This window comes from Calidris pugnax, unplaced genomic scaffold (genome assembly GCF_001431845.1).
Source record: "Calidris pugnax isolate Ruff unplaced genomic scaffold, ASM143184v1 scaffold18, whole genome shotgun sequence".
Classification (NCBI taxonomy): domain Eukaryota; kingdom Metazoa; phylum Chordata; class Aves; order Charadriiformes; family Scolopacidae; genus Calidris; species Calidris pugnax.
Window position 1 is genome coordinate 627,747 of NW_015090812.1, and position 27,972 is coordinate 655,718.

Genomic DNA, 27,972 nt, shown 5'->3' on the forward strand with positions numbered 1-27,972 from the left:
ATCCTATGATTCTATGATTCTAAGTCTTTTAAGGAGATGTCTTTGTCTATATGACTTGAGCCATAAGATGTCTCTTCTCCCATTCCCTCCAACTCCTCTCCCCCTTCCCAGCACACAGACTGCAGCCCTCCCCTCCCTCCCCACTCAGCTGTAGAGGAACAAACCCAAACAGCTTAGATCCATCTTAGATCCATCCCCGCAGCCTCCTGATTCTTTTAAGGAGATGTCTTTGTCTATATGACTTGAGCCATAAGATGTCTCTTCTCCCATTCCCTCCAACTTCTCTCCCCCTTCCCAGCACACAGACTGCAGCCCTCCCCTCCCTCCCCACTCAGCTGTAGAGGAACAAACCCAAACAGCTTAGATCCATCTTAGATCCATCCCCGCAGCCTCCTGATCATTTTCCCTCTTCTTCTCTGCACTTTAATTAGTTGATGCCTTTCTCCTGGAAAGGTAAGCACAAAGGAGAGCATCGGTGAAACCAGATTATGCCAATTACATCCCCCTGCTCTGTGACAGCAGCTTTTAACGATGCACCACAGGATTCCAGTATTTTTTTTAAAATGTGAAAGCAAAGTACAACTTTGTGTCTAATTTCCTGCCCACTGTCACCCACAGGAATCGCTCAACCGTTTGCCATTATCTTTTGCTAAAGCTACATTTAACTTGTGCTTCACTAAACAGGAATCTTCTCTTTTCCAGCTCTCACTGACATTCACAATTCTCCTCATTTTGACATCTAAATTCCATAAATACGTTGTTTACTCCCTCTTCTGGGCTATTAATGAAAAATATTAAGGAAGATCAAGCCAAAACATCCTCACATACAGGCGGCATCTAAAAGTACTATTATGCCAATTATTAGTAGGATTCAACAGCGCAGAGGTTACTAATTTAGACAAATGATGTGTGGGTTTGGTTTTTTTTCCCCCTGAAAACAAGTGAACACAATCTCGTTTGGGCTTTTTGGAATATTAACTCAATTAACGCGCCCAAACACGCACTCCAGCCCTGACACACACACGTACTTGATCTGGTTCTGCCTGAAATCTATCTATTCGTCACTTCTTTCTCATGAAAGGGGGAGAAAAAAGGTGCTTTAAGGAATACACGTGATGCTTATTATTTGAATCAGCAACATTTGTGCCTTCTGTGCCTGAACGGCCCTGAGAATAGGTTAACATTTGGTTTACAACACAACAATAAAATTTGCCTTTATTGCAAATAAACAGAGTATTCACACCTTGCAGTATTGTTTTAGATGCAGGATTATATTCACTCGCAGAGAATCTAACATTAATATAAAAGGCACATGCATTTCATGTTTTCACACCTTTTTTATTTTCCAAGCAGTGTTAATACGTATTTTAAATATCGCATTTACTTGGTTAAAACATGAAACTATTTTATGTACATTTGTTTGCAATCTGAGAACACACACCATCAAGTAATCATTTGTACAGCAATAATGTGTATCAAAGAAAAATAATTAAAATAAAATAAAATAATATAATCACAGCCCAGAATTTTTACCATCCGCTCCCCCGTTTGCTTGGATTGAAAAGCTGCAGTAAGAGGAGAAGCCTCACCATTAGAGTAGTTGAAACAGGAAACAAACACTGCTCTCTTCTAATAATTGTCTTTAGCTGCTTTGATTGGTTGCAGTTAATATTAATAGTATAACCTTTAAAAATTGTGGGGAAAGGTAATACTTTATCTTCCCTCCTCATATTAAGGCTGCAAAGCAAGCTTAATGAGAGACCATTATAAAATCATACTGCTAAATAGTATCTTAACTCACAATTCAGCCTATATAATTATATCAGTTTTGCAACTGGCAATTACCACCGATGGATCAAACGGCCCTTCCTCGCCCCGTGCTGCTCAGGAGGTGTCATGGCCACAGCCTTCACCACTGGTTGGGCATGGACAGAGGTGAGTCCCACCAGTCCCACGGGGACACACACCTCACATTTTGCTTACAAACAGGAAGAACGTGGTCTCAAAACCTATGGATACACACCCAGGACATAACCCCCACACACATCTGGCAGCCTCTGCTCAGGATTTGTCCTGGACTGACACATGGGGGTGACAAACTCAGCTCTGGGGACCGGCCAAGCTTTTTTAGGAGGGCAAGAGCAGGATGTAGGCACATTCCAGCGTACCTGGCTCTGCACAACGCCTGCTGGCTTCACCAGCACCACAAACTCACCCAGCAAATGACAATAATTAGTACATACATTTACAAACAACATTTTAAAGACTATTAACATATAAAACATTATCATCTTTATGAAAATAGACCAATTTCAGCACAAGCTTGCCTACTGGGGGAGGAGGATAACATACATTTTTTTGTTTTTTGAAAGGCAAGTGTTCTCCTGGACAGCTGCCAATAATCGCGTGTCAAACGTCCTTAAAGCAAGACAAACTCCTCTGTACTTATTCTTTTTAATCTTTTCTTTTCATCCTCAGAAAAAAGGTTGTTTTCTTCATGGAGCGGACTGGAAGCAAAGTCATAGTCTCTGGAATGACCCTTCACAAAAGTAAACAAGGGATATTTCTCCTTAGACGAAGATTTCAGCATCTACAATGGAAAACACACACCAGAGAAGATGTTAATTGGAAATGAAGAGATACAGTGAGTAGGGATATTTGTCTGATGATGACTGCAAAGTAAAAAATGCATTCTTTATTTTTATTATCATATTCAAACAAAAGCATTGCACAATCTAAACAAACATTTACTTCCATTTCTTCTTCAGGTCTCTGCTAATTCCCTGCCTAACCCCACATCCTGTCCCACACTGCTCACCTCCACCTGCTGCTCCTCCCAGCGCAGCTGGAAGAAGATGAAAATCCCCCAAACTCTACAAACTCATTAATGCCGTAAGGTTCTCCTCAAGCTCAGGTATGAATTCTGTGGCGACTAAGCATCTCAGAAATTTTTATTGTAGAATCAGCATCTACAATAATCAATGGTTTTGTTAAAAGTTTAAACACATACCCCTATGTAAATAAGCCAATGGAGAGCACGTGGGTGGAACCAGATTGATGACAGGGACAGGCTGTGGGAACTGGGCTGCCAAAAATCTACATTTATAAATAAGAAAATCGAGCATGTATAAAGTGGGTGGTGGGGAATGATAAACACTGAAAGAGATCAGAGAACCAGATTGATGACAGGGACGGGCTGTGGGAACTGGGCTGCCAAAAATCCACATTTATAAATAAGAAATTCGAGCCTGTATAAAGCGGGTGGTGGGGAATGATAAATACTGAAAGAGATCAGCAATACAGAAAGCCTTACAGGCTGTTTTGGATATTTAATTGTTCACTGATTTTTATGGTTTTTTAATTTATTTTTTTTTCAGATTTCTTACCTGCTTTGAAAAAATCAGTGGGGTGATGCAGTGACACGCACAACTGTGTCAGTTTAGAGGTAGGCACTGTGCAGAACTAAAAATCACTAAATGTAATTTCATGAGAACAATTAATCTAAAACAGTAAAAAACCTAAATAATCTTTAAACAATAAGGAAAAAAAAAGTCAGGGGGGTGTTCAAAAAAAGGGAAATCACAGTAATATCCTTGATTTTTACTGTGCTCTGAAATTTTCCACTTTAGTCTATTTTACTTGCACTTGGCTATTGTACTGTGAAACCTGGGTAAAAAGCACGGAGCTGGAGGAGAGCCACACACAGTAATAAGCAAAGGCAAAAGAAGAGGAAGAAATGAGCATTAGAAGGAAACAAAGTTTGTAGGACGTACAAATGCTTTGTTTCTGGATGATGGGACACAAACCCTTTCACCTCTTGGGGCTGAATCCAGGCTGGCTTATTATCAAGCTACATCTCACTCAGGGATCACAGAGCATTTGAAACTCTAAAGAACTTGCAGGCCCTTTGGATACCACCGTGAGGACTTCTACAGAGAAGTTTATTGATAAACATCAGTATTTTCTAGAATTTCAGTATTAGCCTCAGACTGCTGCTGCTGCCACCACAACAATTAATTCTTTGTGCTGAATCTCATTCCAAGTTCAACACTCAGTGAGTCCTGTTCTTCACAGAACTTCTCATTTCTGCCAAGAACCTGGGCTACAAACAGGTGAATGCAGTTATAGCCCGAATGGATTATTTATTTGCTGTCATGGGTCTCGATAGGGAAACAATTCACTGCATTAGCAGAAAGACAAGCCTGGTACCAGTTAAATAACAAGGTAAAGCAGCAGCAGAGCGGCCAAGAAAAGGCAGAGCCACCCCAGGTGCTGAGCAAGGCCAGGGCTTCTCCCTGACTCCTCAATCTGCCACGTGGTGGTGAGAAGCCAGAGAGAAGCTGCTGTTCCTGCTTGGAATTGGCGCTGGAAGAGCGAGACACAAGTAAGACTGCAGCCAGTTGGTAAGTCCATCCTTCCCAAGTCTGGATGTGTTTCCAGGTCTCCTTAATCTATCAGCTATTCCAGATATTATTAAACTACTTAACAATAGCTGCCTAACGAGCAAGTGCAGAAACAAAAGGTGAACTGAATGTGATTGGGATGGAGTTTCACCAGTCGCTCCATTTGGACCCAAGATTTCCATGCCCTAATTTCTCTCTCAGTCAATATATGGCTCACAAGGTTTATCCTCACGTAATAAAAGCTCAATCTTTTCTCCCACCTCTTATTGCCCACACAAACAGGTAGAACCTGAATTTTTAAGTCAAGCCTACGTGGGGTACACTGGGAGTTATGCTGCGTTTGTAGCTCATCATCGTACTCAAATTGTGAACAAAGGGGAAAATAAGGGAAGAGCAGGAAAAAAACAAAGGATATGAAGGAAGGATTAAGAGAGCATGGAATGTTTCTCACACTGTACTTGTAGCCAAACTTTCCTCTGCTTTCAAACTGACTGTGCCTGAAATATATTTATATAAAATAATGTCATTAATATTGAAGAATTTCTATCTAAAATACCAGGATAATAGCTCGAAGACTTAAATCAGCCATGAGTCTTTTTACAACATTATGTTCAGAAAAAGAAATGTACTTAATCCTAAACTTGTAAGAAAAGAAGGAAAAAAGAGGAAGAGAACTTCCAGTGCAACTGATGTTGTAATTAGATTTGTTTTTTACCATGTTCCTACATTCTTCCTTCTACATGATAGAAGAGGAAAACATGGAAGAATAGAAACTTCACTATTTAAACTTCCCATATATTCATTGCTTAGGAAATTCTACTTCTTTAAATCTGTTTTCTACCTCTCTGTGTAAAAATCAAAGAAACAACTTCAGCATCCATCAATATCTCCTAAAGACTACATACAGTAGTAAGTTTAAAATTAATTTTTTGCCATGATACTAATACCATTTCACAGGCCATTCCAAATTCTGTGCAAACATTAATTCTTTGTGCTGTTGTGGTAACTACTGTGGTTACACTATTAATAATGTGAGCATCTTCTGCTGCCGCTGCATCCTTTCGTAGCCTGGATTTTTACATCAGAAACCAGTTATTTGCTACCACAGCTAAGACAATACATCAGTGAAGCTGTACTTCATACACTCACCTGCTGTAATAAGCAAGGAAAAAAAATGTCAGTTACATGTGGACCTAAATGAACCTATACCAGTGTTTTTCAGGTGGAAAGAGGTGGTCAAACAGATTTGCTCCCTAGACTTCAAAACATTGTCCCCGAATCATAACCACGCAGCTTTACACTTAAATGCCACCAGGAAGAGCACTGTTGCTAACAAGAAATAATACATTATTTTGGCTTGATCAAATACTTCCATTCAAAGCCTCCCTCCTGAGGCCCTGCCTGCCTTTCCAGTGTCCCCCCCCGCCAGCCCCGGGCAGGGGACAGTCCCCGCCGCGCCAGCGCTGCCTGCAGAAATATTCCCATTTCACGAGTGCCACCTCGTGGGCCCGTCTGTGCCAGCTCGGCCGCCGCCTGCCTGCCTTCTCCCCAGCTTCTACCTAGAGGTAAAATCGGATTAAATGAAAAAAACCATCTCGATTTCTCACGATTATAAAAGCAGCAATAAATCTCAAGAAGAGAACGATGTCTATTTAGAAGAGCGAAGCCCATTCTCTCCCCGTATCCACCCACAGTCCCCACACACGCCGTTCTGGCTGAGGAATCCATCTGGGGACTTGGACACCCACCTTTGTGATTTCTTCCGAAGCCTTCTCAAAGTCCTGCACAGTTCGACAATAAAATCCTATCGTGCAGCTCGGATCCATTTTTTTGAATGACATCTTTTTGGGAGAAGGACAGTGGAATGACTGCAAGTTTCAAGATTAAAAAACATGAGATACACACAGTTAAGGTTGAGAATGGCACAGACCAGTGCATTTACTGGTTTTCCCACCAACAGCTTTAACATACAATCCATGTAGCACTTGAATTAAAACCCAGCACACACTTCTGAAGTTATTTCTTCCAACCCCCCCCGCAAATCTTCAAGTAATTCCACTCTTGCCCCCGTGTATAAAACCTGCTGTTCAGGCTGTATTTACCAAACTTGCACACAACACCCTGCTAGTGTGAGATCTGTCAGAGCTCTGCCGCTCCCAGCAGTACTTTATGAATATTCCCAAGGCAGAGGAGGTGAATGCTCTCCTGCAAATTGAATTTGTAACAGCTTTTGCACTATCTCACAATTACTGCTTTACTACCACCGCCCATTGCCCCTTTCCCTCCCCCAGCCTCTATAAAAGACACATAATGGAATAAACCAACCTCATGCATTTGCCTTTAGTAAATGAAATGGGTTAAAAAACCCACAAAAGCAAAACCGTAGTGCAATAATCCACAAGTAGGAAAAATCCAAACAAAATGCCCTGGCTTTATAAATGTTTTTTTTCCTAACGTGAAATCTCTTTTCCTGACAGATGATGCTCTGGCAGCGCTGTGCGCTGACGCTATCAGCAGCCACGCTCTAAGGAAAAACAAACAACTACAAAAACCCCTTCCCCACACTCCTCATTCAGTCCATAGGAGAAAATGTAAGAATATGCCACCTCCCCTGACTATGTGTTTATTTATTACAGGAATTGTAGTTTTGGTGAAGCTTGTTGCCTAATAACTGAAATTATTTTGTCACCACTGACTGTCTCTCGAAGGAATCCTCTTTATTCTGCCTCTAACACACAGAACTACCCCGTCATCCTCCTCCTGTTAAATCACCACAGCCCTGCTACAGCTCTCAGGAAGGGATGCCACCCCGGTGCGGCTGTACCGCTGCACCGCAGACACCGCTGCGCTGCGAGGCACATTGTGCTTTTCACAAACTTCCCCCGGTGATCACAATCCCCCAGTGAATATTCTGCAGCATTTCCATTCCTGTTGAGGTCTGAGCTGTGCAGGGCTCACGGCGCTGGTGAGCAAGGGGCCAGGACAGGCACCAACACCAGGACGAAGCAACGCAGCAGATTTTGTACCACCACCACTGTGTTTCCTCTGCGCAGGAGAACTCGCAACTGCTACAATCTAATTTAACTACAGCAGCCCCCGACAGCTAACATCAAGCAGTCTCTATACTAGAAACCCCTTTTATCTTTTTTTTTTTCATCTTTTTTTTTTTTTCCAGTCAGAAGTCAGAAGACGACAGCGCTCGTTACCTGATCAGAGAGGACCTGTCACTCTAATAGCTTTACATATTGAAGTGTATCCTTCTTTACTTCTGATTACAAACCTAAGAGAAGTGTTTCTATTAAAGCTCTGCTAAAAAATATAAGCAAAAGGTGAAAAGTTGTATTTCTACATGACTGATTTTAGTCCCTGTTTTTCCTCCTAATTCTGTTCACATTTTATATGCAGAAATTGTATTTTGACTATTCATTCCTGAGTCATTAAATACCTAAATGGCACCCTGCCTTCGGCACCGCGTTTCAGCCACGCCGCTGGAACAGGGCTGTGCTGTGCTGGGCAGGGAGAAGTCTTAATGCTGCACAAATCACTGCACAGCAAAGAGAAGTGGGGAGGCATTTTTTTTCCCCACTCCTCCAAACAAATGGATTCTGGAAGCCAATACAGAGTGGATTGATTTCCAACTTATTCTGGACAATTTGTCAATTTTGAAAATACTCCCTACAGATAAATCTAACAAGCAACTATCCACACTAAGAAAGCAATTTCTGTTTACTTTTGACATTTCTGGACAAAGATATAATACTATTAAATGCACTAAGCATTAAATTGCAATATATTTTCCGTCTGCAGAAAAGCATTAGGATGCGATCAAGCCAAGCTGGCAGCTTGCGTACCTTCAAAATACATTTTAAAACCTTATTATTATTTGGAAATTCATATTAAAGCCAGCCTGCAGCACAATCTGGAGGATCAGTCATGGCAACAGAAACCAAAAAGATGTGTATTTTTTTGTAGCTTGGCCACTGAGCTACAGAGTGACCTTAAGGAAGTCACTTCAGCTTTGCTTCTTTGTGCTCTTCCGCTCTTTTGTCCGGCTTACCCAATTAAACTGTAACATCTTCAGAGGAGGCACCGTGTTTTACTACAGTTATTAGCATAAAGGGGCAAGGATCGTGGTTATAATCTCTGGCTGCTGCCACAAGACAAATAGGTAGAGCTGGGACTCACCAACTCTTCTTCCAAATATCCCAACAGGGCCAATCTAAAGGCATCTCTAAAAATAATGAAAGTTTCCATCTAGGATAATTTTTGATACATTTTGCTGCTATGCCTTTTTTTTTTTTTTTATTCAGAAGCCTCTAATTTTCTAGAGAATCTTATTCTTCTATATTATGTCATGCTAATTAAAGCACCTTGTTAGGCATAAATACTGAAAAATGTCACGCTTACTTTAAATTGGCCCTAGAATTTAACATTAGCACTGTATAAGCCCTTTGAGATATGTGTGTGTGTATATATATGCACTTTTACTAAATACTATTTGATGGTATTTTGATTAAGGTATTGTGATCAACTTCAATATATGGGAATGGATCTTTCTTTTCATGGTTTACTCCACTGTTCTTTGTTTAACAGAAGTCATGAAGATACATAACTTCATTCGTGATCAACTTCAACGTATGGGAATGGATCTTTCTTTTCATGGTTCACTCCACTGCTCTTAGTTTAAGTTAATTCGTGGCTGCTTTACAGAACAGAAGTCATGAAGATACATAACTTCATTACACACCATTTGACTTACATTTTAAGTGTAAACAGCCAATTTAAGATGAGCTTCTCAATACGTTTTGTGAGTTGCGTATGACTCATTTCCACTGTTCACAGGACTTTACTGCAGAACTTTTAAGAATTCTACGTTAAGTAACTAGTATTTCAGGGGTGGTGGAGATAAATACATATTCTTCTTCCTTATTTAAATGCAGTATGTATTTTCTGAAGCTGCGTCTCCATGTCTAGAAGTACTTAACTTCACAGAACTCAGTGGCATGAGTTCTAATAACCAACTAATAACCACTACTGTTGTAGAGCTCTACTAATAACCAACTGTTTTCTAGAGCAGCTGATGCTCAGCAGCTGATGTTCTCCTAAGCAGAGGATGCACCCACAGAGTTGCTCCGAGGAGGCTGGACCATCGTGGGGAAGCTGGACACAAGATGAAGAAGGAGAGTTTGTACAATGGCACCAAGTACTTCTCCTGTGAGTACTGTGGCAATTCAACACCTAGTTCTGCAACTGATAATGTTTTCCCATGATACTTGTAAATGGAATTCTTTAATAACCCCCTTTAGCTCTATCTATTTTCAAATAGTTCTGCAACTGATTAATGTTTTCCCATGATACTTGTAAATTGAATTCTTAAATAACCCCCTTTAGCTCTATCTATTTTCAATGCAAGTTATTTGGTAAGAGGTTAAAGAAAAGGGAAAACACTACTGTAAACAAAACAAGCGTGATTTTTAAGACCTAGATGTAGCCTGACAAGATGCATTCACTACGTCTAGATGCACCCAGAAAGTTGTGGCCTGGAAAGGGGCTGGGGGAAAGCAAGAACAAATGCAGCACCTACAGTTTCAGACCTCTCAGTTTCTTAGAAACTACTATTCCATAAAAACAGATTGATTGAAAAAAAAAAAACCCACCTCATTAAAAGAAACAGTTCAGAACACTTAAGTAAAATTCATCTAGTCAACCACAAACTTCACTGATTTGCCTCAAAAATTTCCACTAGTATGAAGATTAAAAAAAAAAAAAAGACCTGCAAAGCTGTTAGGAGCAAAAGTTACATTTAAAATGATAATCACATATTCCAGTATAGAAATATTATGAATTCTTGGATAAAGAAGCAGCAGGTAAACCAATAGGATCTCTGGTTCCAACCTGCCAACAGGCTCCTACTATTGAATACAGTAATTCTCTCCATGATGTTGATTGGAACTTGAATTTAAAATAAAAGAAAATAAAAGGGAAATGACCAAAAAGACAAGCTCACTAAGACAAATCCAAATAACTCAGCTTTAAGTTCTCCAAATATTGTCTATTTGCTTTGATGGAAAAGTACTTAAATGAAGTGATGATCTATTTTCGAGGTTTTCTGATCATTAAAAAGAAATAGGCGAAGATTAATGAAGTAAAAATTAAAAGCCCATATTGAGTTTTTAACCTCTGGTCATTTTTGTTGATTATAGGCCTATAAAGAAGGGCAGAACTTTGATAAATAACATGTTAACTGTAAAGCCATAAAGATGCAGCTAGCTAGAACATCTCTAAATAATTAGTGTTTGATTCATATGGGAAGCAAACAGTGCCAGGTCTATATCCATACTACCTCAAGAGGGAAATCCTTTATGCTGACATCTACAAAAGATTGGCAGTAATGAGGATCCATGTAAATCAAACTGTCATCTACAAGGACAAAACAGAAGACAAGTAATTCAAAAAACACCTTATTATTACACTGCTTACAATCCAATTTCTATGCAGAACAGCTAAAAAAAAAAAAAAAAAAGCCAGCAAGTAACTGCTTGCCAGGCTGATATTCATTGACTGAAGCATAGGTTTTTGCAGGACAGATTAACTTTTGCATAATCAAATATGCTTGTATAAGCAGAATTTTTATAAAGTGATGAGACTGTCATTTAATTTTTGGTGATAAAATTACTTTTACAAACACACAATTATATTCCGGAGTTTGCATATGAAAAATGTATCGTGCTGCTTCATCCTGACAGGAAGAATATATTGCTTGTCATTTAAGCATCAACTAACACCACTTAAACTGGTAAAAAGTAAATACGTAAATAAGAACTGCCAGACAGTAACAGCAAACGCTCCTCGAGTTTGGGGAAACAGATAAATTATGCCTTGTTTATGCAACAATGGAAATTAAATGTACATTTTACAGAATCCAATTATTCTATGGGGTAAATGACAAATGACTGGACTTTGGTAGATATGATGAATTAATAAGGTACTCATTTTGCTATTTTAATCATGCTATTTCCCACTGGTTCGATATTAACTTCCTAACTCTTAAAGAAAAATATTGAAGAGACATAACATATTAAAACACTAACCTTGAAATCCAGCAAAGTAATACGACTGCTTGGGTTTGCCACCAATAATACCAACACAATACTCGAGGCTTAAGATTCCCTACAAGCAGAAAATTAAATAATTAGGACAGTGTTAAACGAAGTATTAAACTGAATTAAAATCTTTGCTCTTTTTCTACTGTTTTTAGGCAAATAACTTTGTTTCTTTTTTTATAAAGACTGACTTCATGATTTTCTGGGGCTTGACTCAATTTTTAGAAGCTTAGAACTGCCCAAAGCGAGAACATACCACCAGAGAGAAAAGTCCTCCCTTTTTGTGAGCTTCCCATACACTGAGAGAATTGACAGTATCATTTTTGGGGAGGAGACAAAATGTAATGTCATACAAGTTGAGCGCAGGTTGCTTAGTCAAAAGACAAAGTATAAAAATTTACAGAGTTCATATACATTTACATTCTGTGGCCCTGGGGCTCTCTTCTTTTTGCATTCAAATGTAGAAGTCTGTCTAGAATAGGGACTTTTATGCCATAGGGAGAAACGCCAGTTGAAGCCAGAGTGATTACAAGATACAGCTCTAAAAACAGCAGCCCAAAATACGTGAGGAGACACACACACACACACATTGAAGAGAGTTGGGTTCTGTTACCCCTGTGTCTCTGACAGCACAAACCCAGCAGACTTCTCACCAGATCATAAAGTGTTGGTTTTATGGATATGCATTCTAGTGCTGGGAAGCAGGATTTACCTGAGTTGGGTTCTGTTACCCATGTGTCTGTGACAGCACACAAACCCAGCAGACTTCTCACTAGATCACAAAGTGTTGATTTTATGGATATACATTCTAGTGCTGGGAAGCAGGATTTACCTGTTTACACACAATTTTGCCAAGGTAAGAGCATTGTGGCAGTTTAACAGACCGGGATTCAGAATTGCTCTATCACCCACAAGCTCTGGATGCAGTCACAGACTATGGACACCACAGAAATCACCCTTGATCGTTTCTCTATTGAAAGAAGTACCTAGGGAGGGAATGGAAGAAGGCAGGGAGGACTTTCCTCCCTCCCCCTTCAACATGTATCTGCTTGTCTCACTTTCATGAGGTTCTATTTCTGAGCAGTGCTCATTAGGATTTCTGTGAGCATTCAGTCATGGCTCAACACAGTTCTCCATTAGTTATCCCACCAACTCCAGTGGGAGCTGAATTTTGCCAACATTGAGCACTTTGGAAAGCTGAGCCCAACTGTTCTAATGCAATCGAAGCCCAAGACCATTAAATACTCTGAAAACTGAACAGCCTCTCAATGTCCATAAATCACAGTGCTTTTCTTGCGGCACTGGGCAAGTGTTGGGTCCAAAAACTTGGACGCTGGCCCAAATTGGGACAGCAGTCCAGAAGACTATCAGTTGAGGTAAAGTGAAATCTCCATCAGCTGGCAGTCATCTCTCTATCCTCTCCTCTAAGAGATCAGCCATTAAAAGCAGAACCATTATCATTGTAGAAGTAGGGAGCAATTTCTCTTAACAAAATGATTGATATTTCATGTACTAATCAGACCAAAGCTTCTTGAGATAAAATTTTCCCTGCTTAGACAATGATAAAGTAATGTAACAACAAAAATTGTTGTACTCCTCACCCGAGATGCTAACAAAGGCAAATTCAGTATGGTTTCTACAGGTTAAGAGAAAGGGCTGCTTCACCCGAGATGCTAACAAAGGCAAATGGTTTCTACAGGTTAAGAGAAAGGGCTGCTTGTTTAAAATATGAATGAAAAGGCTTTTTTAGGTAGATCAAAGGCAAAGGCTGAAACAGCAAAGCAGGACACATCCTCTGCCAGTGAAACAGAAAGGGAATAAAGCTACTTAGAGTAATGAATAACTGTTTAATCTATGGGAATTTTCTTGTAAAAGTGAATTATAAAAAATTTATCAATTTTCCTCCATAAATATAAAATCCTTTGTAAAAATTACCTCTTGTACTACATTCTAAAAATCTGCATTTTTAACTTAAATCCAAACCCCGAGAAATTTAAGTCACTTCTTGTGAACAGTCAGGCTAGAGGATTGGAGTGACAAATACATGCAATTGAAAGCCCTCTTATCACAGTCTCCCTTCCCAGGGACTGCAAGAGGCAGCACCAGGCTTGGTAAATGAGCAGCAGAAATCACCCCGTTGTAGGAGGCGAGCTCAGACAACGTGACCGTGCTGCAAAAGCCAGTGCCACGGAAACATATTTTACTCTGGCTAAAGAGTCTTTTTGAGAGCTAAATGGAGAAAGCCTCTGCAGGGTAAAAGCAGCCGGAGATACCTGTCAATAATAAGAGCCAGTATTAAAGAACTGGAGTCACTTTTCTTTCGCTGAGAAAGCCTTATGAAAGTTGCAGAAGCCACTGTTTGTATAAACCCAGGCACTGGGTGCTTTCCTGGACATGGCAGGTTCAAAGGCTTTTTTGCAGTTAATGTTGAATGCAAAGTAAAGTCACCGTAGATCATGTCTGAGACCTACTTAACTGTATGAACTGAACTTTTCCAAAACCAACTGACTGAAAATACAAGGAAAAGAATCAGGAAAGAAAATCAATTTAATAGTTCAGCACTTAAATAAAAGGCTTCATCACTCTGTCTCCCCGTGCCATTAAAAAACAAATGTTTTCCTAAAATTTTACAGTCACCAAAAAAAGCCCCAGAACCCCAGACTCTCAGATTTTGTTCATGCTACATTGTGGTACTTTAAAAATGAAAAACAAGAATGTAAAAACAGATAAACAACAGCATGGAAAATGATAAAGCAGCAGGGCTCAGAGAGCAATCTCTTCCCTAAGAGCCGTAGTATTCTGCTCATGAAGCAGGATTACGGTACGTCTTCAGGTGTCAGCGCTATAAGCAGAACCTCTGCTGAAAAAGGGGACAGCAGAGACTTTCCTCCCCTTGGCTTTCAAGTTTTACTTTTATCCAGTTCATTTACTTGCTACTCCTGCATCACCGTCCTTCAAAACACTCATCCTAATGGCCGGGTAGTGAAAAAACACTTGAAATAGTGACTAAAGATACCAAAAAATTCCAAGCCCTCTCTTAAGGGGACTAAAAAGACAAAAGAAAATGGGAAGAACAGACAAGTAACAAATTTATACCATCTGACATTTAATTAAATAAGAAACTGAATAAGGAATTTGGTATATTTATGTGTTAAAATGGTAACTGATACTTAATATAGCCCAACTCTAATAACATATGTAACTAAATTACCATTTGTAATCTGAGCCACTGCATTAATGTCTTTTCAGCTAGAAGCTACTTTAGGAGCAGGACAGTTATCGCTGCTTTACCAAGGGACATCATGTGCTCTGCAATTACATCTGATCTTGTAATAGGGAAATTTAAAATCTGTAAAGTCAAACTTTACAACCTTCAACTGTAAAACCACCACCACACATTTAATAGGTAGAAGATTACCATCGTGAAGTCGCTTTTCATATCACCTAGTCCTACTATTTAAAAAATGATTGAACTCTCATTCCATACCTTTACAAACTCTAAGTAGTCCATGTTTGTTCTCTCTCCACCGAGTCTCACGGGAACTAATATAATTACAGCTTTTGTGTCTGCTTTTCCAGAATCCATAAAAGAACATTGTCTGTCAATAACATCTGAACTGTAGACTGAAAGGAGACATGCAGAAATGTTCATATTTAAAATACAATGCCTTGCTTTTACAAATACACACCTAAAACACGTCAATAGTTAGTTTGACAAACTAAAACTACAGTCCTTCAAAATATTACTGTCCTCCTGAAATACAACTCTTGAGTGACTGATGAAAATCAGTGTTATGCCTCCTTATTTTCAGCAATATTTTGGAGAATGGTAACGTGCTGTTGCTAAGATACACTGTCAGGAAAATGCAGAAGGGGTAGGTTAGGAGAAAGCCAATAAATATTTATTCACTTGATATAAACTTCTAAAAGGAGTAATTTAAAACTTGAAAGCCTTCAACTACCAAACATCTACATGTTAAAGAAAAAAAAAAAAGACATAATTGATTTTAATAAATTCTCAAAGTTCACTGTCTAAAGTTAGCACAGTCATTGAAAATGAGTGAAAAAACCTCATGTAATATTATTGCTTATTTCCTCCAAACTGAGAGAGACGCAAAAAATCATCACCAGAACAAAGAAGCTAAAAATAAATAGAATTTTAAAAGTTTGATTGATTACCCAGGGCTGTCAGTCTTGTCTGTCCTATCCCAAGATCAGTTATGACCCAACTAAAACTTCTGGCAGCTAAACCCGGCTACTGAAGTCATACCCTGTGCTTCGAGGTGAAAGACTGTAGTCATTAGTGTAAAGTTTCACCACACGTTTTCATTTTCTGCTCCCAAACATCCAGAGCTTTGAGCTCCTCTGCCTGATACCGATTATTTAAGATGCCAGGTTGGAGCAGAGGAAAGGCAACCACTGACTCGGATCCGTTATCCTGCTCACCTCTTTGAACTCCAAGCAAAAATGACTTCTTACTATTCTAAAACACTGATGCAGTGGGGTTTTCCCCCCTCGAGAAAAATGGGTAAAAGAGAATCCAAAAGACAAAGAAAAGGTAACTAACAAATCTACTCGAACTGAAATATTTTTAGCTGTTTGGTTGGTTGTTATTTTGGGGGAGGTGTGTGTTGTATTTTTAATAAGACACAGAAGTTCTTACTAGCTTATTGCTAAAATGACATTGAAGTGAGTACAAAACAGATTAGAAAGTGATTTAAATTCAAAATAAATAGCCACAACAGGCAGACTGTAAGAAAAAGTTATCTTGCTGGCTTTGGAATTCCACTATCTCCCACTATAAGATCCCAAACAAACAACATTGCGATGTCTGATTCTCGAAGAGAACAAACATCTGCATGTATCAACAACCCCTTTGTCTACATAATCTCAATGTTGAGGATCCATTTTTGAGTTTATTTTTTCCTTTAGAGCTCTATTGTTAAGTGCGTACTGAAAGGCAGAAAAAGCATCTAAAATATTTGCAAAAATCTACATAATCAAAACATTTACCTGTACAATCCTGAGCAACATAGACTGTTACTCCTTGTAGCTCAGGGTCTCTGGCTTCTTCAACAGCTTTTCTAAGTACAAACACAAAACTATTTAACTCATTTCTGATTTTAAAGAAATTAACAGTAAAGAAACATATATTATTTGATTTTTAGGAACAGGTTGGTTTTAATTGTTGTTGGGTTTGGCTTTTTATTGTTGGTGCTTTTGTTGTTTTGTTGTTTTTTTAATTTTTTATTCAAGACACCTTCCATTCTTAACAAATACAGATGGCAATATGTTTTTTCCCAAGCAAAGATGACATTGTCTGGCTATTTGTAAGAAACAATAAAAACCACAAAAAAACCCCAACCCAATGAAACACATTAAACTTACAATGAAATTCATATTCATTACCTAATTTCTTTCTGTTTATAACAATTTTCTGTCATGTATATTGGGCTAAATTTGCTGACAAAACTATTATTTTCAATAGATCTCTCTAGCTGACCTCAGTTCCTATAACTAGCCACACGTTAGCACTTCATGTCTGTGGAAATAAAGGCTTGCACATAAAAACCTCTGAGCTTTCACCAAAACTTCCCAAAAGATAATTGCAATACTAGGCTATCCTCAAAAGAGGAAGAGTAATGGACCTAAAAACTAAAAAGAAAATGTATGTCAATAATCTGAAGCACGATCATCAATCAAGGCCAACATATGTAAAGAAATTAAACTGTTCAAAATAGAAGATTAGCCTTTGACTTCGATACATGCTTGCATTAAATGGTCACTATCCCTTTATTTCACAATATATTTTGAGGAATCGTTTAATACAGTCGTTTTCAAGTTATGAGAGAGCTATACGTTGTTAGTGCTGCTGGGAGAGAGCAGAGATCTAGGGAAGGAAACCTTTGCAGTGTTGGGAATCACCGGTGGGTTTGTGTGGAATGGAATTCTGGACCAAATCCCCCCCCTCTGCCATTAGGTAAAGAGGCTGCTGCAATTTAAAGCAAGCAAAAAGAATTCTGACACTATGATCACAAAAAAAAAAAGAAGAAAACACATAAATACTGCTGACCTCTCCCATCACTGTCTGCATTTGCATGTATGCACACATAGACTGATTATTTCAGTACATGTTTACTTAAGATCAATATACTTTTATACTAAGTATCAAATTCTTTTGTTCACATATACATATAGATGAATGTATGAACTTTGGCTTCTGCTGCTTAAATGAATTATCAGTGATTCAGTTTACAGGTAAACTGGAATTCACTAAGAATGGAACCATGTAAGGCTATAAAAAACCCAACCCAAACCAAAAAAAATTGGTAGCATTCAAAGAAACAGCAGGTAAAGGCACAAAGTATGGAGAAATTTGACTTTCGACTTTTTTTTTTAACCACACTGAATGTCACAGACCCTTTACTTTTACTGTGATATAATTATAATATTAATAGTCCCATACATTTACAGTTTCACAAGAATTTGATGTGTGCAAAGAAATGCTGAAAACATCAATTTTAGCTCTGACATTTCATTACACTATCAGTACATTACAGCCCCCAGGTTACAGTATTAAAAAAAAAATCTATAATGTTATGCATGTTCCAAGGTTGAAAGAGTGGTTAGTTTTTAGAACATTTCATTAAATGTAGCTCTACTTAAAACCCCAGGTTTGGGAAAGGTACTTGGGACTCCTGCCCAAGGAACAGGAAAACAGGAATGGTGTTTTTTTCCTGAAATAAGGTGGAGCAAAGGCTCTAAGTTCCATTCCTGCATCTACTGCTGTTTCCCTTCCTGCCTCTGAAAAATCTCTAGAATTGCTACTAATATGGACATTTTACATAATGAACAGTTAGATGCTCAATTAAGCCAAAGTAATCTCAAGACACTTTGAAATGCTTCTCCTGTAACGTGTAAGACACCGTAACAACAAAGAATAAAGGTTTTTTTACCTTAAAATGTGTGCAACAACTGCAGGCCCGTACCAATCTCCAGCCATTTTTCCCGACTTCTTTCCATACTCTATGAGCTGATGTAAGCCAAAAGCTGCCAGCGGAGAGTCGCCAAACCAAGAAATTATTTTTCTATGATAAAATTCATTTCTCTTTTCGTTGTCATCACAGTTTCTCTTTACTGTTCCCCGATGATGATTTGACAGGATCTTGGGTTCTCTTTCTGCTGTGAGCGATGCTTCGAACGATGCCGTCAGCTTTTTCACTGTATGGGCTGTCCACGATTCAGAGTCTGAATTGTCAATGTCCAGTGCATCTGGCCAGACCCAGGCTGCAGCAAGAAATTTTAAGATGCATTTTAGGCATATTATTAATTTTTTGATTAACATTTTACTTAATATTTGGTTATTAGCAAAGTATATCACTTCCTCTCCCTTGTTCCCCAAACCAGTACTATGTACTTTACATACTGAGATGCAAATGTCAGTGTTAAAATGTAAACAAATAATTCAAGTGGAATATTATTTGCTTTTATTTCTGCTGAATGACAGGTGAAACACAGCACTACTGTGTACAGCACAACTGGTAGCAATTCAAGCTATCTGAGATAGTAGGTCAGTCTCCATGATCCCAGTCAGTTAAGATACACAAGATATACAAGGCATAGAAGTATCTTACATATTAAAAATACAAAAATTAGCTATTAAGTACCATGTAAAAAGTTTTATCCAAGTCAAACAAGAAGTTTCAGAAGGTGGTTTTAATTCTTCTGGTTTGTCACATTATTAAAAGAAATAGACAAACCTGAGGAATTAGTCATGTAAAAACAAACAGTTCTTCTGCCAAAATAGCAAAGCAGAACAGCAGAAAAATAGACAAGATTTCTTTATTCACTCGATTTGTGAATTCTTTATCTAGATGACAAGACAAACTTATTTAAACATCACTCAGCACAGTATCTAGTGTCTGTGTTTCCAGCAAAAGGATTCTCTAACGATGCCTCCTACATGCAGGTTCCTCTCACAGCACCCTGGTGGTTCAGCAGATCAAAGTAAAACTTACCAATACCTTAATATTTAAAATAAAACCTCCTTTCCAACATTATTCAGCAATATCTGGAACATTCCACAGAGCAGTGGAAGCATAAGCATTCCAGCTAGTAACTGCAGGCAAGTTTTGCTTTGTAACAGAAACAATCCCATTAAACTATAATGAAAACATCTCTGGGAAAAGAGTAAACAGCGATGAAAAACTTCACGTAAACACTTAAATATGTTTCAAAAGCTACCCAGACCTCATAAAAAGCTTTTCAAAAGATAATTCACCAGCTGTCAGAAGACTAGGCGATGAGAAAAGTACTCCAGAAAGACCATACATACTCCATTTTTCTGCACATTTGGATTGCCACAGAAACACTAGCACTCTGGAATCACCAAATCTCTTTCCAAATTAGGATGCACGGAGGACGGCGCAAGGAATTCTCTGTATCCGTGGATTTTAAAGATAGAAACCTGGGGCTTCTTTGTTTGGGGTTACTTGAGAATGAGCCATTACGCATTCCTACCCACAGGCAGCCTTCTGATCTGATTTTACTTCTTTAAATGTATCTATAACAAAAGATGTATTTAAGGGATTTGTGTTCTCAGCAGAAATATTTTCATACGTTTTGATATTTGGGGAAAGAGATAATGTCCAGTTTAGGACTTAAATATCTACAGCAAAAGGAACACTAAGTTTGATGGTTCAGTCATAACACTGCTAAGAAAGAGGACTTTGTGATGCAGCTGGTTTGGGGCTGCGCTCACAGGGAAAGGGATAATGTCTGGTTTAGGACTTAAATATCTACAGCAAAAGGAACACTAAGTTTGATGGTTCGGTCATGACACTGCCGAGAAAGAGGACTTTGTGATGCAGCTGGTTTGGGGCTGCGCTCACAGCTTACATCATATCTGCACTAATTACAAAGCATCATCAAAACAGGCTTTCAGAACTATCTTCTGCCAAAGTGTTCCTGGGATCCAACAAATGGCTGAGCAAACAATACACTGCATTCTCTCAAGGCCCATGTCTTGATTATTTTGACAACAGGCAGTGGTGACAGGACAGGACCGACTGTTTGAAAGGGGGAAGGTGGTCGATTATGAAAAGGATTGAGGAGAGGATGGAAAGAAAAGGTGGTTCATGAAGAGAACCAAAAATACCCCTACGCAGGACATGGCTCGGTTTGGAAGAACGGGGAGGACCTTCATGTTTCACCTTTGAAAGTGGAAAGTGTTCCAGGTCTCCTAAAGCCACTTCTTTGAACCAGCTGGGACTGAGGGAGTATTTGGAAATAGACAACGACAGGGAAAAAAGGGAAGTTCCTCTATGAGTACCGAGGGGGAAGGGAAGAAATGAAATAGTGCAAATTTCAACACAAAGAATGATGTATTGAAGTTAGATTAGAATCCTTCTATTAACTCAATATATGAATACTAGAAGAATTGAATAATGTACAACTTTAGAACTGATAAAAGAACATCACTTTTGCCATAGCCCGCAGCTACGGGCTGAGGAACTCATTTCCATACATTGAGTTCAAGAAATGAGCAAGATTCAAGAGAACTGAAAATTTGCATGAATAATAACAATACCCCAGTACGGGATCACAAATTTTTGTGGTATTTTACTTCACAGTTAGCTTCTGAGGAGTTTCCAGTATCTTCCCTTGACAGACCTTGGTATTCCCTTTCTCAGAAACGGAAAGTAGGTCGGGTAGATCACCGCTCGGATGCCATGGCACAATTCCAATACTGGAGGAACTCCAGAACCAAAAACAGCACACCCTTTCCATGCTGGCTACACAAAGCCCATCACACTCCATGCAGAATATAGAGATCTTCTCTCATAACTCACCTCTGCCAAGAAAATGAAGCATAAGACCTTGAGCCAGCAGCATTTGACCAGTTCTCAGCGTGCAACCCCAGCCACAGTCGGTGGTTAACGCAGACCCTTTTATCTGAGGAAATTCCTCTCTGTAAGTCAGCCATATTCTAGAAATAAAATCTTTACGGAACTCCTCGACGTTCCCTGAAATCTCCATGTTGATTTTATCAAAATTGGACCCATCTGTAGAGAGTTCACCAGACTCTGTAAAGCAAAGCACAATGGATGGTATAATTCAGTATGTTATTAGAAGGTAAGTAATAAACTACTCTGTTAGGAAAACAAGGCAAATTTGCAGGAAGGCAAACATAACAAATATGCCAGCTGAAAAAGAAAACAAACCCAAACCAGCAATACAGGCAACATCCCTGTGTCAATTGCACGTAAGCAACTGTTTGATTCATGTCAATGTTAATGGTCAAATTGAGAAGGATTCTTAGAAAACTGCATACTGGGAAATGGTAACGAAGGTGCTGGTGTAGTGACTCTTTATACAGGTTTTTAGAAAGAAAATATTAATTTGATACGTAAATGAAGTAAAGTGCAAATTACAGCACTAATATTTACAGAAAGAGCATGACCTTAGTGTAAAATCTGAATAAAGCAGGTTAGGATGGGTGCCATTAGTGGTGGCATTGGACAATTAAATGAGTACTTTCTAAGATATTCATATTTACATTTTGAATTTGGTAGTTGTTAATGACTGTCTTTCTAGAAGATTAAAAATATTTCCCCAGAGCTCCTGCCGAGTAAGACTGGAAGGAGTTAAGTGCTGTGTACATACCATCAGTTTTGAAGTGGTAACATTTTCCCAGCAGAAAAACTGGAGAGTTTCTACTGAAGTAAGTTTTTGTTTTCAACACCCAACCTAAAACAGACACACAAAAAAATACAAATTTGTGACTAGAAGATTCCAGAAAGGAATTTCTAATAGCATCTTGGTTTAGCCAAAAGTAACCCATGAAAGGAGAATATAGAGAAAATGTACTGAAATTGGGTTTTGCTTTCATAAATAACAAAAAAGTTTAATAAAAACACAGATGAGAGTTCTGGTTTAAAAGGAACAATGTTACCCACATATAAATGTTTGAATGTTAATACAATGGTAGGACTGCGCAGAAATGCTAAAGTTGAGCTTCAGTTGCTCTGTCTCTAATTGGGAATTCATTACTCCATAGTTCGATTCTGTGACGTTTCCAACCCCTACAATAACATATAATAAACTTCACATATAGCCAGTGAAAATGCATGAAAAGCATGGCTTCTCCCGGAGGATTAATTAATCATACTTCATCACAAAATTAAATTGCAGATTTCAGACACAGAAAGAGTAGTATAATATGCTGTACAATTTCAAAGGGTCAGAATTCAGTTTTTAGGTTTTGACAGTGCTCCCAGGCAGTAGCTTTTTCACTTAAGTCTAAATCCCATGGTGTTTCATATCCTACGTCCATAAAGTTTCTTGAATTTTTCCTGTCACATATAGGGTGTGATGACTACTGTTCCCCTTCAGCCCTGTGCCAGCCTTAAAGTAGAAGAAAAGTATCTTTTCATCGTGCCAGGCATCTCCAAGGCTCAGTTATGAGAATTAACACAATTTATCAGAAGCCTGGTGGTAAATCTGAGCAACCTCAGTCCTAGAGGTAAAATAGAAAAATCAAGGTTAAGTATAGATTAGTAGAGGAAACACTTGAAAATTTGGTTGCTTATAAACAAATTCAACTTTGGAAAAGTATGTTACTCAAGTGTGTTAAGTAGATTCTTCAGTGGAGTTTGTATTTCACACACCATCTTATTTTTTCCAGAAAAGTACATATAAGAAATATCTTTGCGCAGATGATTCCATATTATCCCTGTTAAAGTCTATGCAAATCTAGTGTCATTTACACAATGTGTTTACTGTTTGCAAAATAAGTAATTTTAAAAAGAAAATATGCAAATTTATTTTAAAAATGTAAAGCTAAACAAGTTTATTTGAGCTGTTTATTCTATCAAAGAAAAAAGGTTTCAAGGGCCATATTGCATTTTTATTAACATTAAATTAAATTTCTGAATTATGATCCCATTCATGCCAAGAAGGAACATTCATTTCAATGGAGACAGGATTTTACCATACCCTGTTTCACTTACTGTATTTCATGTTGTGCCATGCAGACATAAACTTTGATTTTATCTTTTCTACTTCATCTGTCCCCGTGGCCTCCATATTCAAATTCTAGAGGAAAAGCCATCGCTGTCTTGTAAGATGTTCAATTCTGATACTGTAAAAACAAGAGTATAAACACGTCCATGGGCACTGAGAACACAAGGTGTAGTATCACCCCCAGCCCACTTCGGTACTTAAGCCTAACATGACCAGAAACAGTAATAAACTTGCAGAATCCTCCACTTCCAGGGACTGAGAAGCAATCACTTGTTCCATGAATAAGTAATAAAAGCATTTAATTCCAAATACACACCAATAAAATTACTATACAAAGCTAAATAAAATATAATGTTCTCCAACAGCTCTCTATTGCACAACAAACTGATCTAGAGCATATAACCTGTGCTGGCACACCAGAACTCTCATTCTAATTGGCAGGGAAATTAAGAGCTACAATGTATTTCACTACACAGAGTAGATACTCTTCCACTGAGCAGAATATAATAAGCACTTTTTTTACCACATAAGGGTATAATAAACAAATCTTGATTTTTAGGAACATTATTATTTAAGATTTCTAATGAGGAATTTTCTAAGGCAAAAATTTACATGCATTGGAGGAACTGAAAGACAAAATGCAAGATGTTTTGCTGTACGTGTACAAGGCAGAAAGCGTGTAGTAATGAAAATACCTGTAGTAACAGTGACTTAATTTTGTACAGAATTAACTTGCTAGATGGGTAACATCAAAAGAGAGTTGAATATTGTCATAAAATCAGTGTTTACTTTACATCCCTTCCAATTATCATTGTATTTATCTTTCCACTTATTATTCTCCATTGAATTGGGATCAAAAGCAGGACAAAGACTAAACCATGTTATTTTAAGTAAAATCTCACCACTGGTAGTGTAACTTAAGAATCACAGAATGGTTTGGGTTGGAAGGGACCTTAAAGATCATCCAGTGCCACCCCCTGCCCTGGGCAGGGACACCTCCCACCAGATGGTTACAACCCTATTTTGATTACCCTTGTGTGAAGCTGGGTTTTGGTAGGGGAAGGAAGAGGAAAACAATTTAGGGTTGGGTTTCAATTTCTTGCCTTTTCTCCCCCCTCTTTTTTCTTTAGGATAAAAAAGGAAAGACTTTGCATAGAGGTGTATCACTGACTCCAGCTGGCAAAGCCAGTGAGATTAACTTCTTCAGGAGCTGCCTCTGGTCCAGCCCGTCCTCACATGATCCATCAGTGACAGTCATTTATGCAGGGGCCACTCACTGCCTTAAAAGCCAATACCTATAAAAGCTCCCTCTGGCTAAAATTAGGAATGAAACAAACTCCACTGTTCCGAAAGGACCTGAAGGAAAAATTATTGAAATGAGAAAGAAGGTCATTTTCCTTTAAAAGACAATGGTCATCGCAGCACATTTTTCTTCCCTCCCGTTACATTTCTTCCCCAGCATTATGCTAAAGACGTGAAAAGGACTTCTCAGAAGAATGCCAACACAAAACAGGCACATTTATTCCACTGGAAAAACGCAGGCTCTTCCCATCAACGTAGGAAGGCATCAGTAATAGTTCCACCGAAATTAATGGAACAGCATCAGGAGGTCACAGGGAATGCGGATTCAAGCCCAACGGGCACCGTGCAACCCCTGTTATTAAATCTAATGCTAATGGTTTTATACTGAAGTTGTCTCATTTAAGAAGTTGCCTAGAACGTACATTACTAGGATGGTTTAACTTCACAGAGCGGCAGGAGACCCCTCTGAAAAATGGAAGTCTTGTCCTCTCAGAGCCCAGAGTTAAGAGGGGGAAGATCGCAGCGAGCTGGGTGGTTATTAACGGTGAGGGGAAAAAACCTCACTAACAATAGAATTTGTGTATTTTCATTAACAGAAAAAGCAACCTAACCTGCCAATGCAACTGCAGCAAAAGGGACGAATGAAGTCTAAACGTGACTACCTTAATATTAATTAATTTAAGTGTGAAGACAAGACCCCCTTCGCATCCTTCCTACCTGGAAAGACACTGACCTAGCAGCAGCGACAGCGAAATCCACACAGAAGTACCAGGCAGACAATAATGCCGAGAAGTCATTTTTGAGGAGCGAGTCCTTTCTAGCTGCAAACACACATTAAGACAGTTAGAAACAATAATTTACAAAGGGCAGGTGAAGAAAAAGCAGCTTTTTTTTTCCAATCCTGCAGCGAAGACCGACGGTTTTACTCGTTTAAAGCCCAGCCGCAGCTGTTGGCAGAAGAGCCGCCTCTCTCCTCGCCCGTTCCCGCCCCGGATCCCTCACACCGACCCCCGCGGCCTTTTGTCCCCCGCGGCGGCCCCGCTTCTTCCCTCACCCGCCGCGTCGCGGTTACCACAGCCCGGGCCCGGGCCGCCGCCCGCGGGTGCGCCCGGCAGCGGCCGCCTCTTCGCCGCCACCGCTGAGGCGTTTCGTCCCACCGCACCGGCGCCGGCCGCTCACCCCTAGAAGGAGCCGGCGGGCGGTTAACGCTTCCCCGCTCCCGCCATCGTCGCGGCAGCCGTAAAGGGGGCGGAGGAGCCGCTGGCAGCCGTGAGGCGGTGGGACCGCCGCTTACCCGCCCGATGAGCGGCCTCCCGGGGCCGCTGAAGCCGTGAGGGAACGGCTCTCTATTGCACAACAAACTGATCTAGAGCATATAACCTGTGCTGGCACACCAGAACTCTCATTCTAATTGGCAGGGAAATTAAGAGCTACAATGTATTTCACTACACAGAGTAGATACTCTTCCACTGAGCAGAATATAATAAGCACTTTTTTTACCACATAAGGGTATAATAAACAAATCTTGATTTTTAGGAACATTATTATTTAAGATTTCTAATGAGGAATTTTCTAAGGCAAAAATTTACATGCATTGGAGGAACTGAAAGACAAAATGCAAGATGTTTTGCTGTACGTGTACAAGGCAGAAAGCGTGTAGTAATGAAAATACCTGTAGTAACAGTGACTTAATTTTGTACAGAATTAACTTGCTAGATGGGTAACATCAAAAGAGAGTTGAATATTGTCATAAAATCAGTGTTTACTTTACATCCCTTCCAATTATCATTGTATTTATCTTTCCACTTATTATTCTCCATTGAATTGGGATCAAAAGCAGGACAAAGACTAAACCATGTTATTTTAAGTAAAATCTCACCACTGGTAGTGTAACTTAAGAATCACAGAATGGTTTGGGTTGGAAGGGACCTTAAAGATCATCCAGTGCCACCCCCTGCCCTGGGCAGGGACACCTCCCACCAGATGGTTACAACCCTATTTTGATTACCCTTGTGTGAAGCTGGGTTTTGGTAGGGGAAGGAAGAGGAAAACAATTTAGGGTTGGGTTTCAATTTCTTGCCTTTTCTCCCCCCTCTTTTTTCTTTAGGATAAAAAAGGAAAGACTTTGCATAGAGGTGTATCACTGACTCCAGCTGGCAAAGCCAGTGAGATTAACTTCTTCAGGAGCTGCCTCTGGTCCAGCCCGTCCTCACATGATCCATCAGTGACAGTCATTTATGCAGGGGCCACTCACTGCCTTAAAAGCCAATACCTATAAAAGCTCCCTCTGGCTAAAATTAGGAATGAAACAAACTCCACTGTTCCGAAAGGACCTGAAGGAAAAATTATTGAAATGAGAAAGAAGGTCATTTTCCTTTAAAAGACAATGGTCATCGCAGCACATTTTTCTTCCCTCCCGTTACATTTCTTCCCCAGCATTATGCTAAAGACGTGAAAAGGACTTCTCAGAAGAATGCCAACACAAAACAGGCACATTTATTCCACTGGAAAAACGCAGGCTCTTCCCATCAACGTAGGAAGGCATCAGTAATAGTTCCACCGAAATTAATGGAACAGCATCAGGAGGTCACAGGGAATGCGGATTCAAGCCCAACGGGCACCGTGCAACCCCTGTTATTAAATCTAATGCTAATGGTTTTATACTGAAGTTGTCTCATTTAAGAAGTTGCCTAGAACGTACATTACTAGGATGGTTTAACTTCACAGAGCGGCAGGAGACCCCTCTGAAAAATGGAAGTCTTGTCCTCTCAGAGCCCAGAGTTAAGAGGGGGAAGATCGCAGCGAGCTGGGTGGTTATTAACGGTGAGGGGAAAAAACCTCACTAACAATAGAATTTGTGTATTTTCATTAACAGAAAAAGCAACCTAACCTGCCAATGCAACTGCAGCAAAAGGGACGAATGAAGTCTAAACGTGACTACCTTAATATTAATTAATTTAAGTGTGAAGACAAGACCCCCTTCGCATCCTTCCTACCTGGAAAGACACTGACCTAGCAGCAGCGACAGCGAAATCCACACAGAAGTACCAGGCAGACAATAATGCCGAGAAGTCATTTTTGAGGAGCGAGTCCTTTCTAGCTGCAAACACACATTAAGACAGTTAGAAACAATAATTTAC

The 27,972-nt window shown here is 39.3% G+C and overlaps 1 protein-coding gene across 7 annotated transcripts; it reads right to left on the reverse strand.

The window, feature by feature from the left end:
• Positions 1-1,317: 1,317 nt before the first annotated feature.
• On the reverse strand, positions 1,318-27,864 carry ATG4C (autophagy related 4C, cysteine peptidase). Of its 7 annotated transcripts, none has more exons than XM_014939445.1 (12): positions 26,012-26,167; positions 25,566-25,649; positions 23,518-23,648; positions 22,172-22,255; positions 21,358-21,591; positions 18,463-18,793; positions 16,520-16,590; positions 14,994-15,130; positions 11,495-11,573; positions 10,747-10,823; positions 6,152-6,271; positions 1,318-2,590 (listed from the first exon to the last, which is right to left on the reverse strand). In XM_014939445.1, the coding sequence occupies exons 3-12, from the start codon at positions 23,591-23,593 to the stop codon at positions 2,420-2,422; spliced, it is 1,380 nt and encodes a 459-aa protein (XP_014794931.1). In that variant the 5' UTR covers positions 23,594-23,648; positions 25,566-25,649; positions 26,012-26,167; the 3' UTR covers positions 1,318-2,419. The 7 variants fall into 7 exon arrangements, with proteins under 7 accessions (XP_014794931.1, XP_014794928.1, XP_014794929.1 ...); XM_014939442.1 differs by having other exon boundaries at positions 25,566-25,653; XM_014939443.1 differs by having other exon boundaries at positions 25,550-25,653.
• Positions 27,865-27,972: the final 108 nt, after the last annotated feature.

What these genes read in the sequence shown, in the direction of transcription:
- ATG4C (XM_014939446.1), bottom strand. Translation starts at nt 23,593, where the DNA reads ATGGAGGCCACGGGGACAGATGAAGTAGAAAAGATAAAATCAAAGTTT. An exon ending in TTACCACTTCAAAACTGATG is followed by an intron (nt 21,592 to 22,171) that starts GTATGTACACAG and finishes TTTGCTTTACAG; the next exon opens with AGTCTGGTGAACTCTCTACA. An exon ending in TGTTGCTCAGGATTGTACAG is followed by an intron (nt 15,131 to 16,519) that starts GTAAATGTTTTG and finishes GTCTCCTTTCAG; the next exon opens with TCTACAGTTCAGATGTTATT.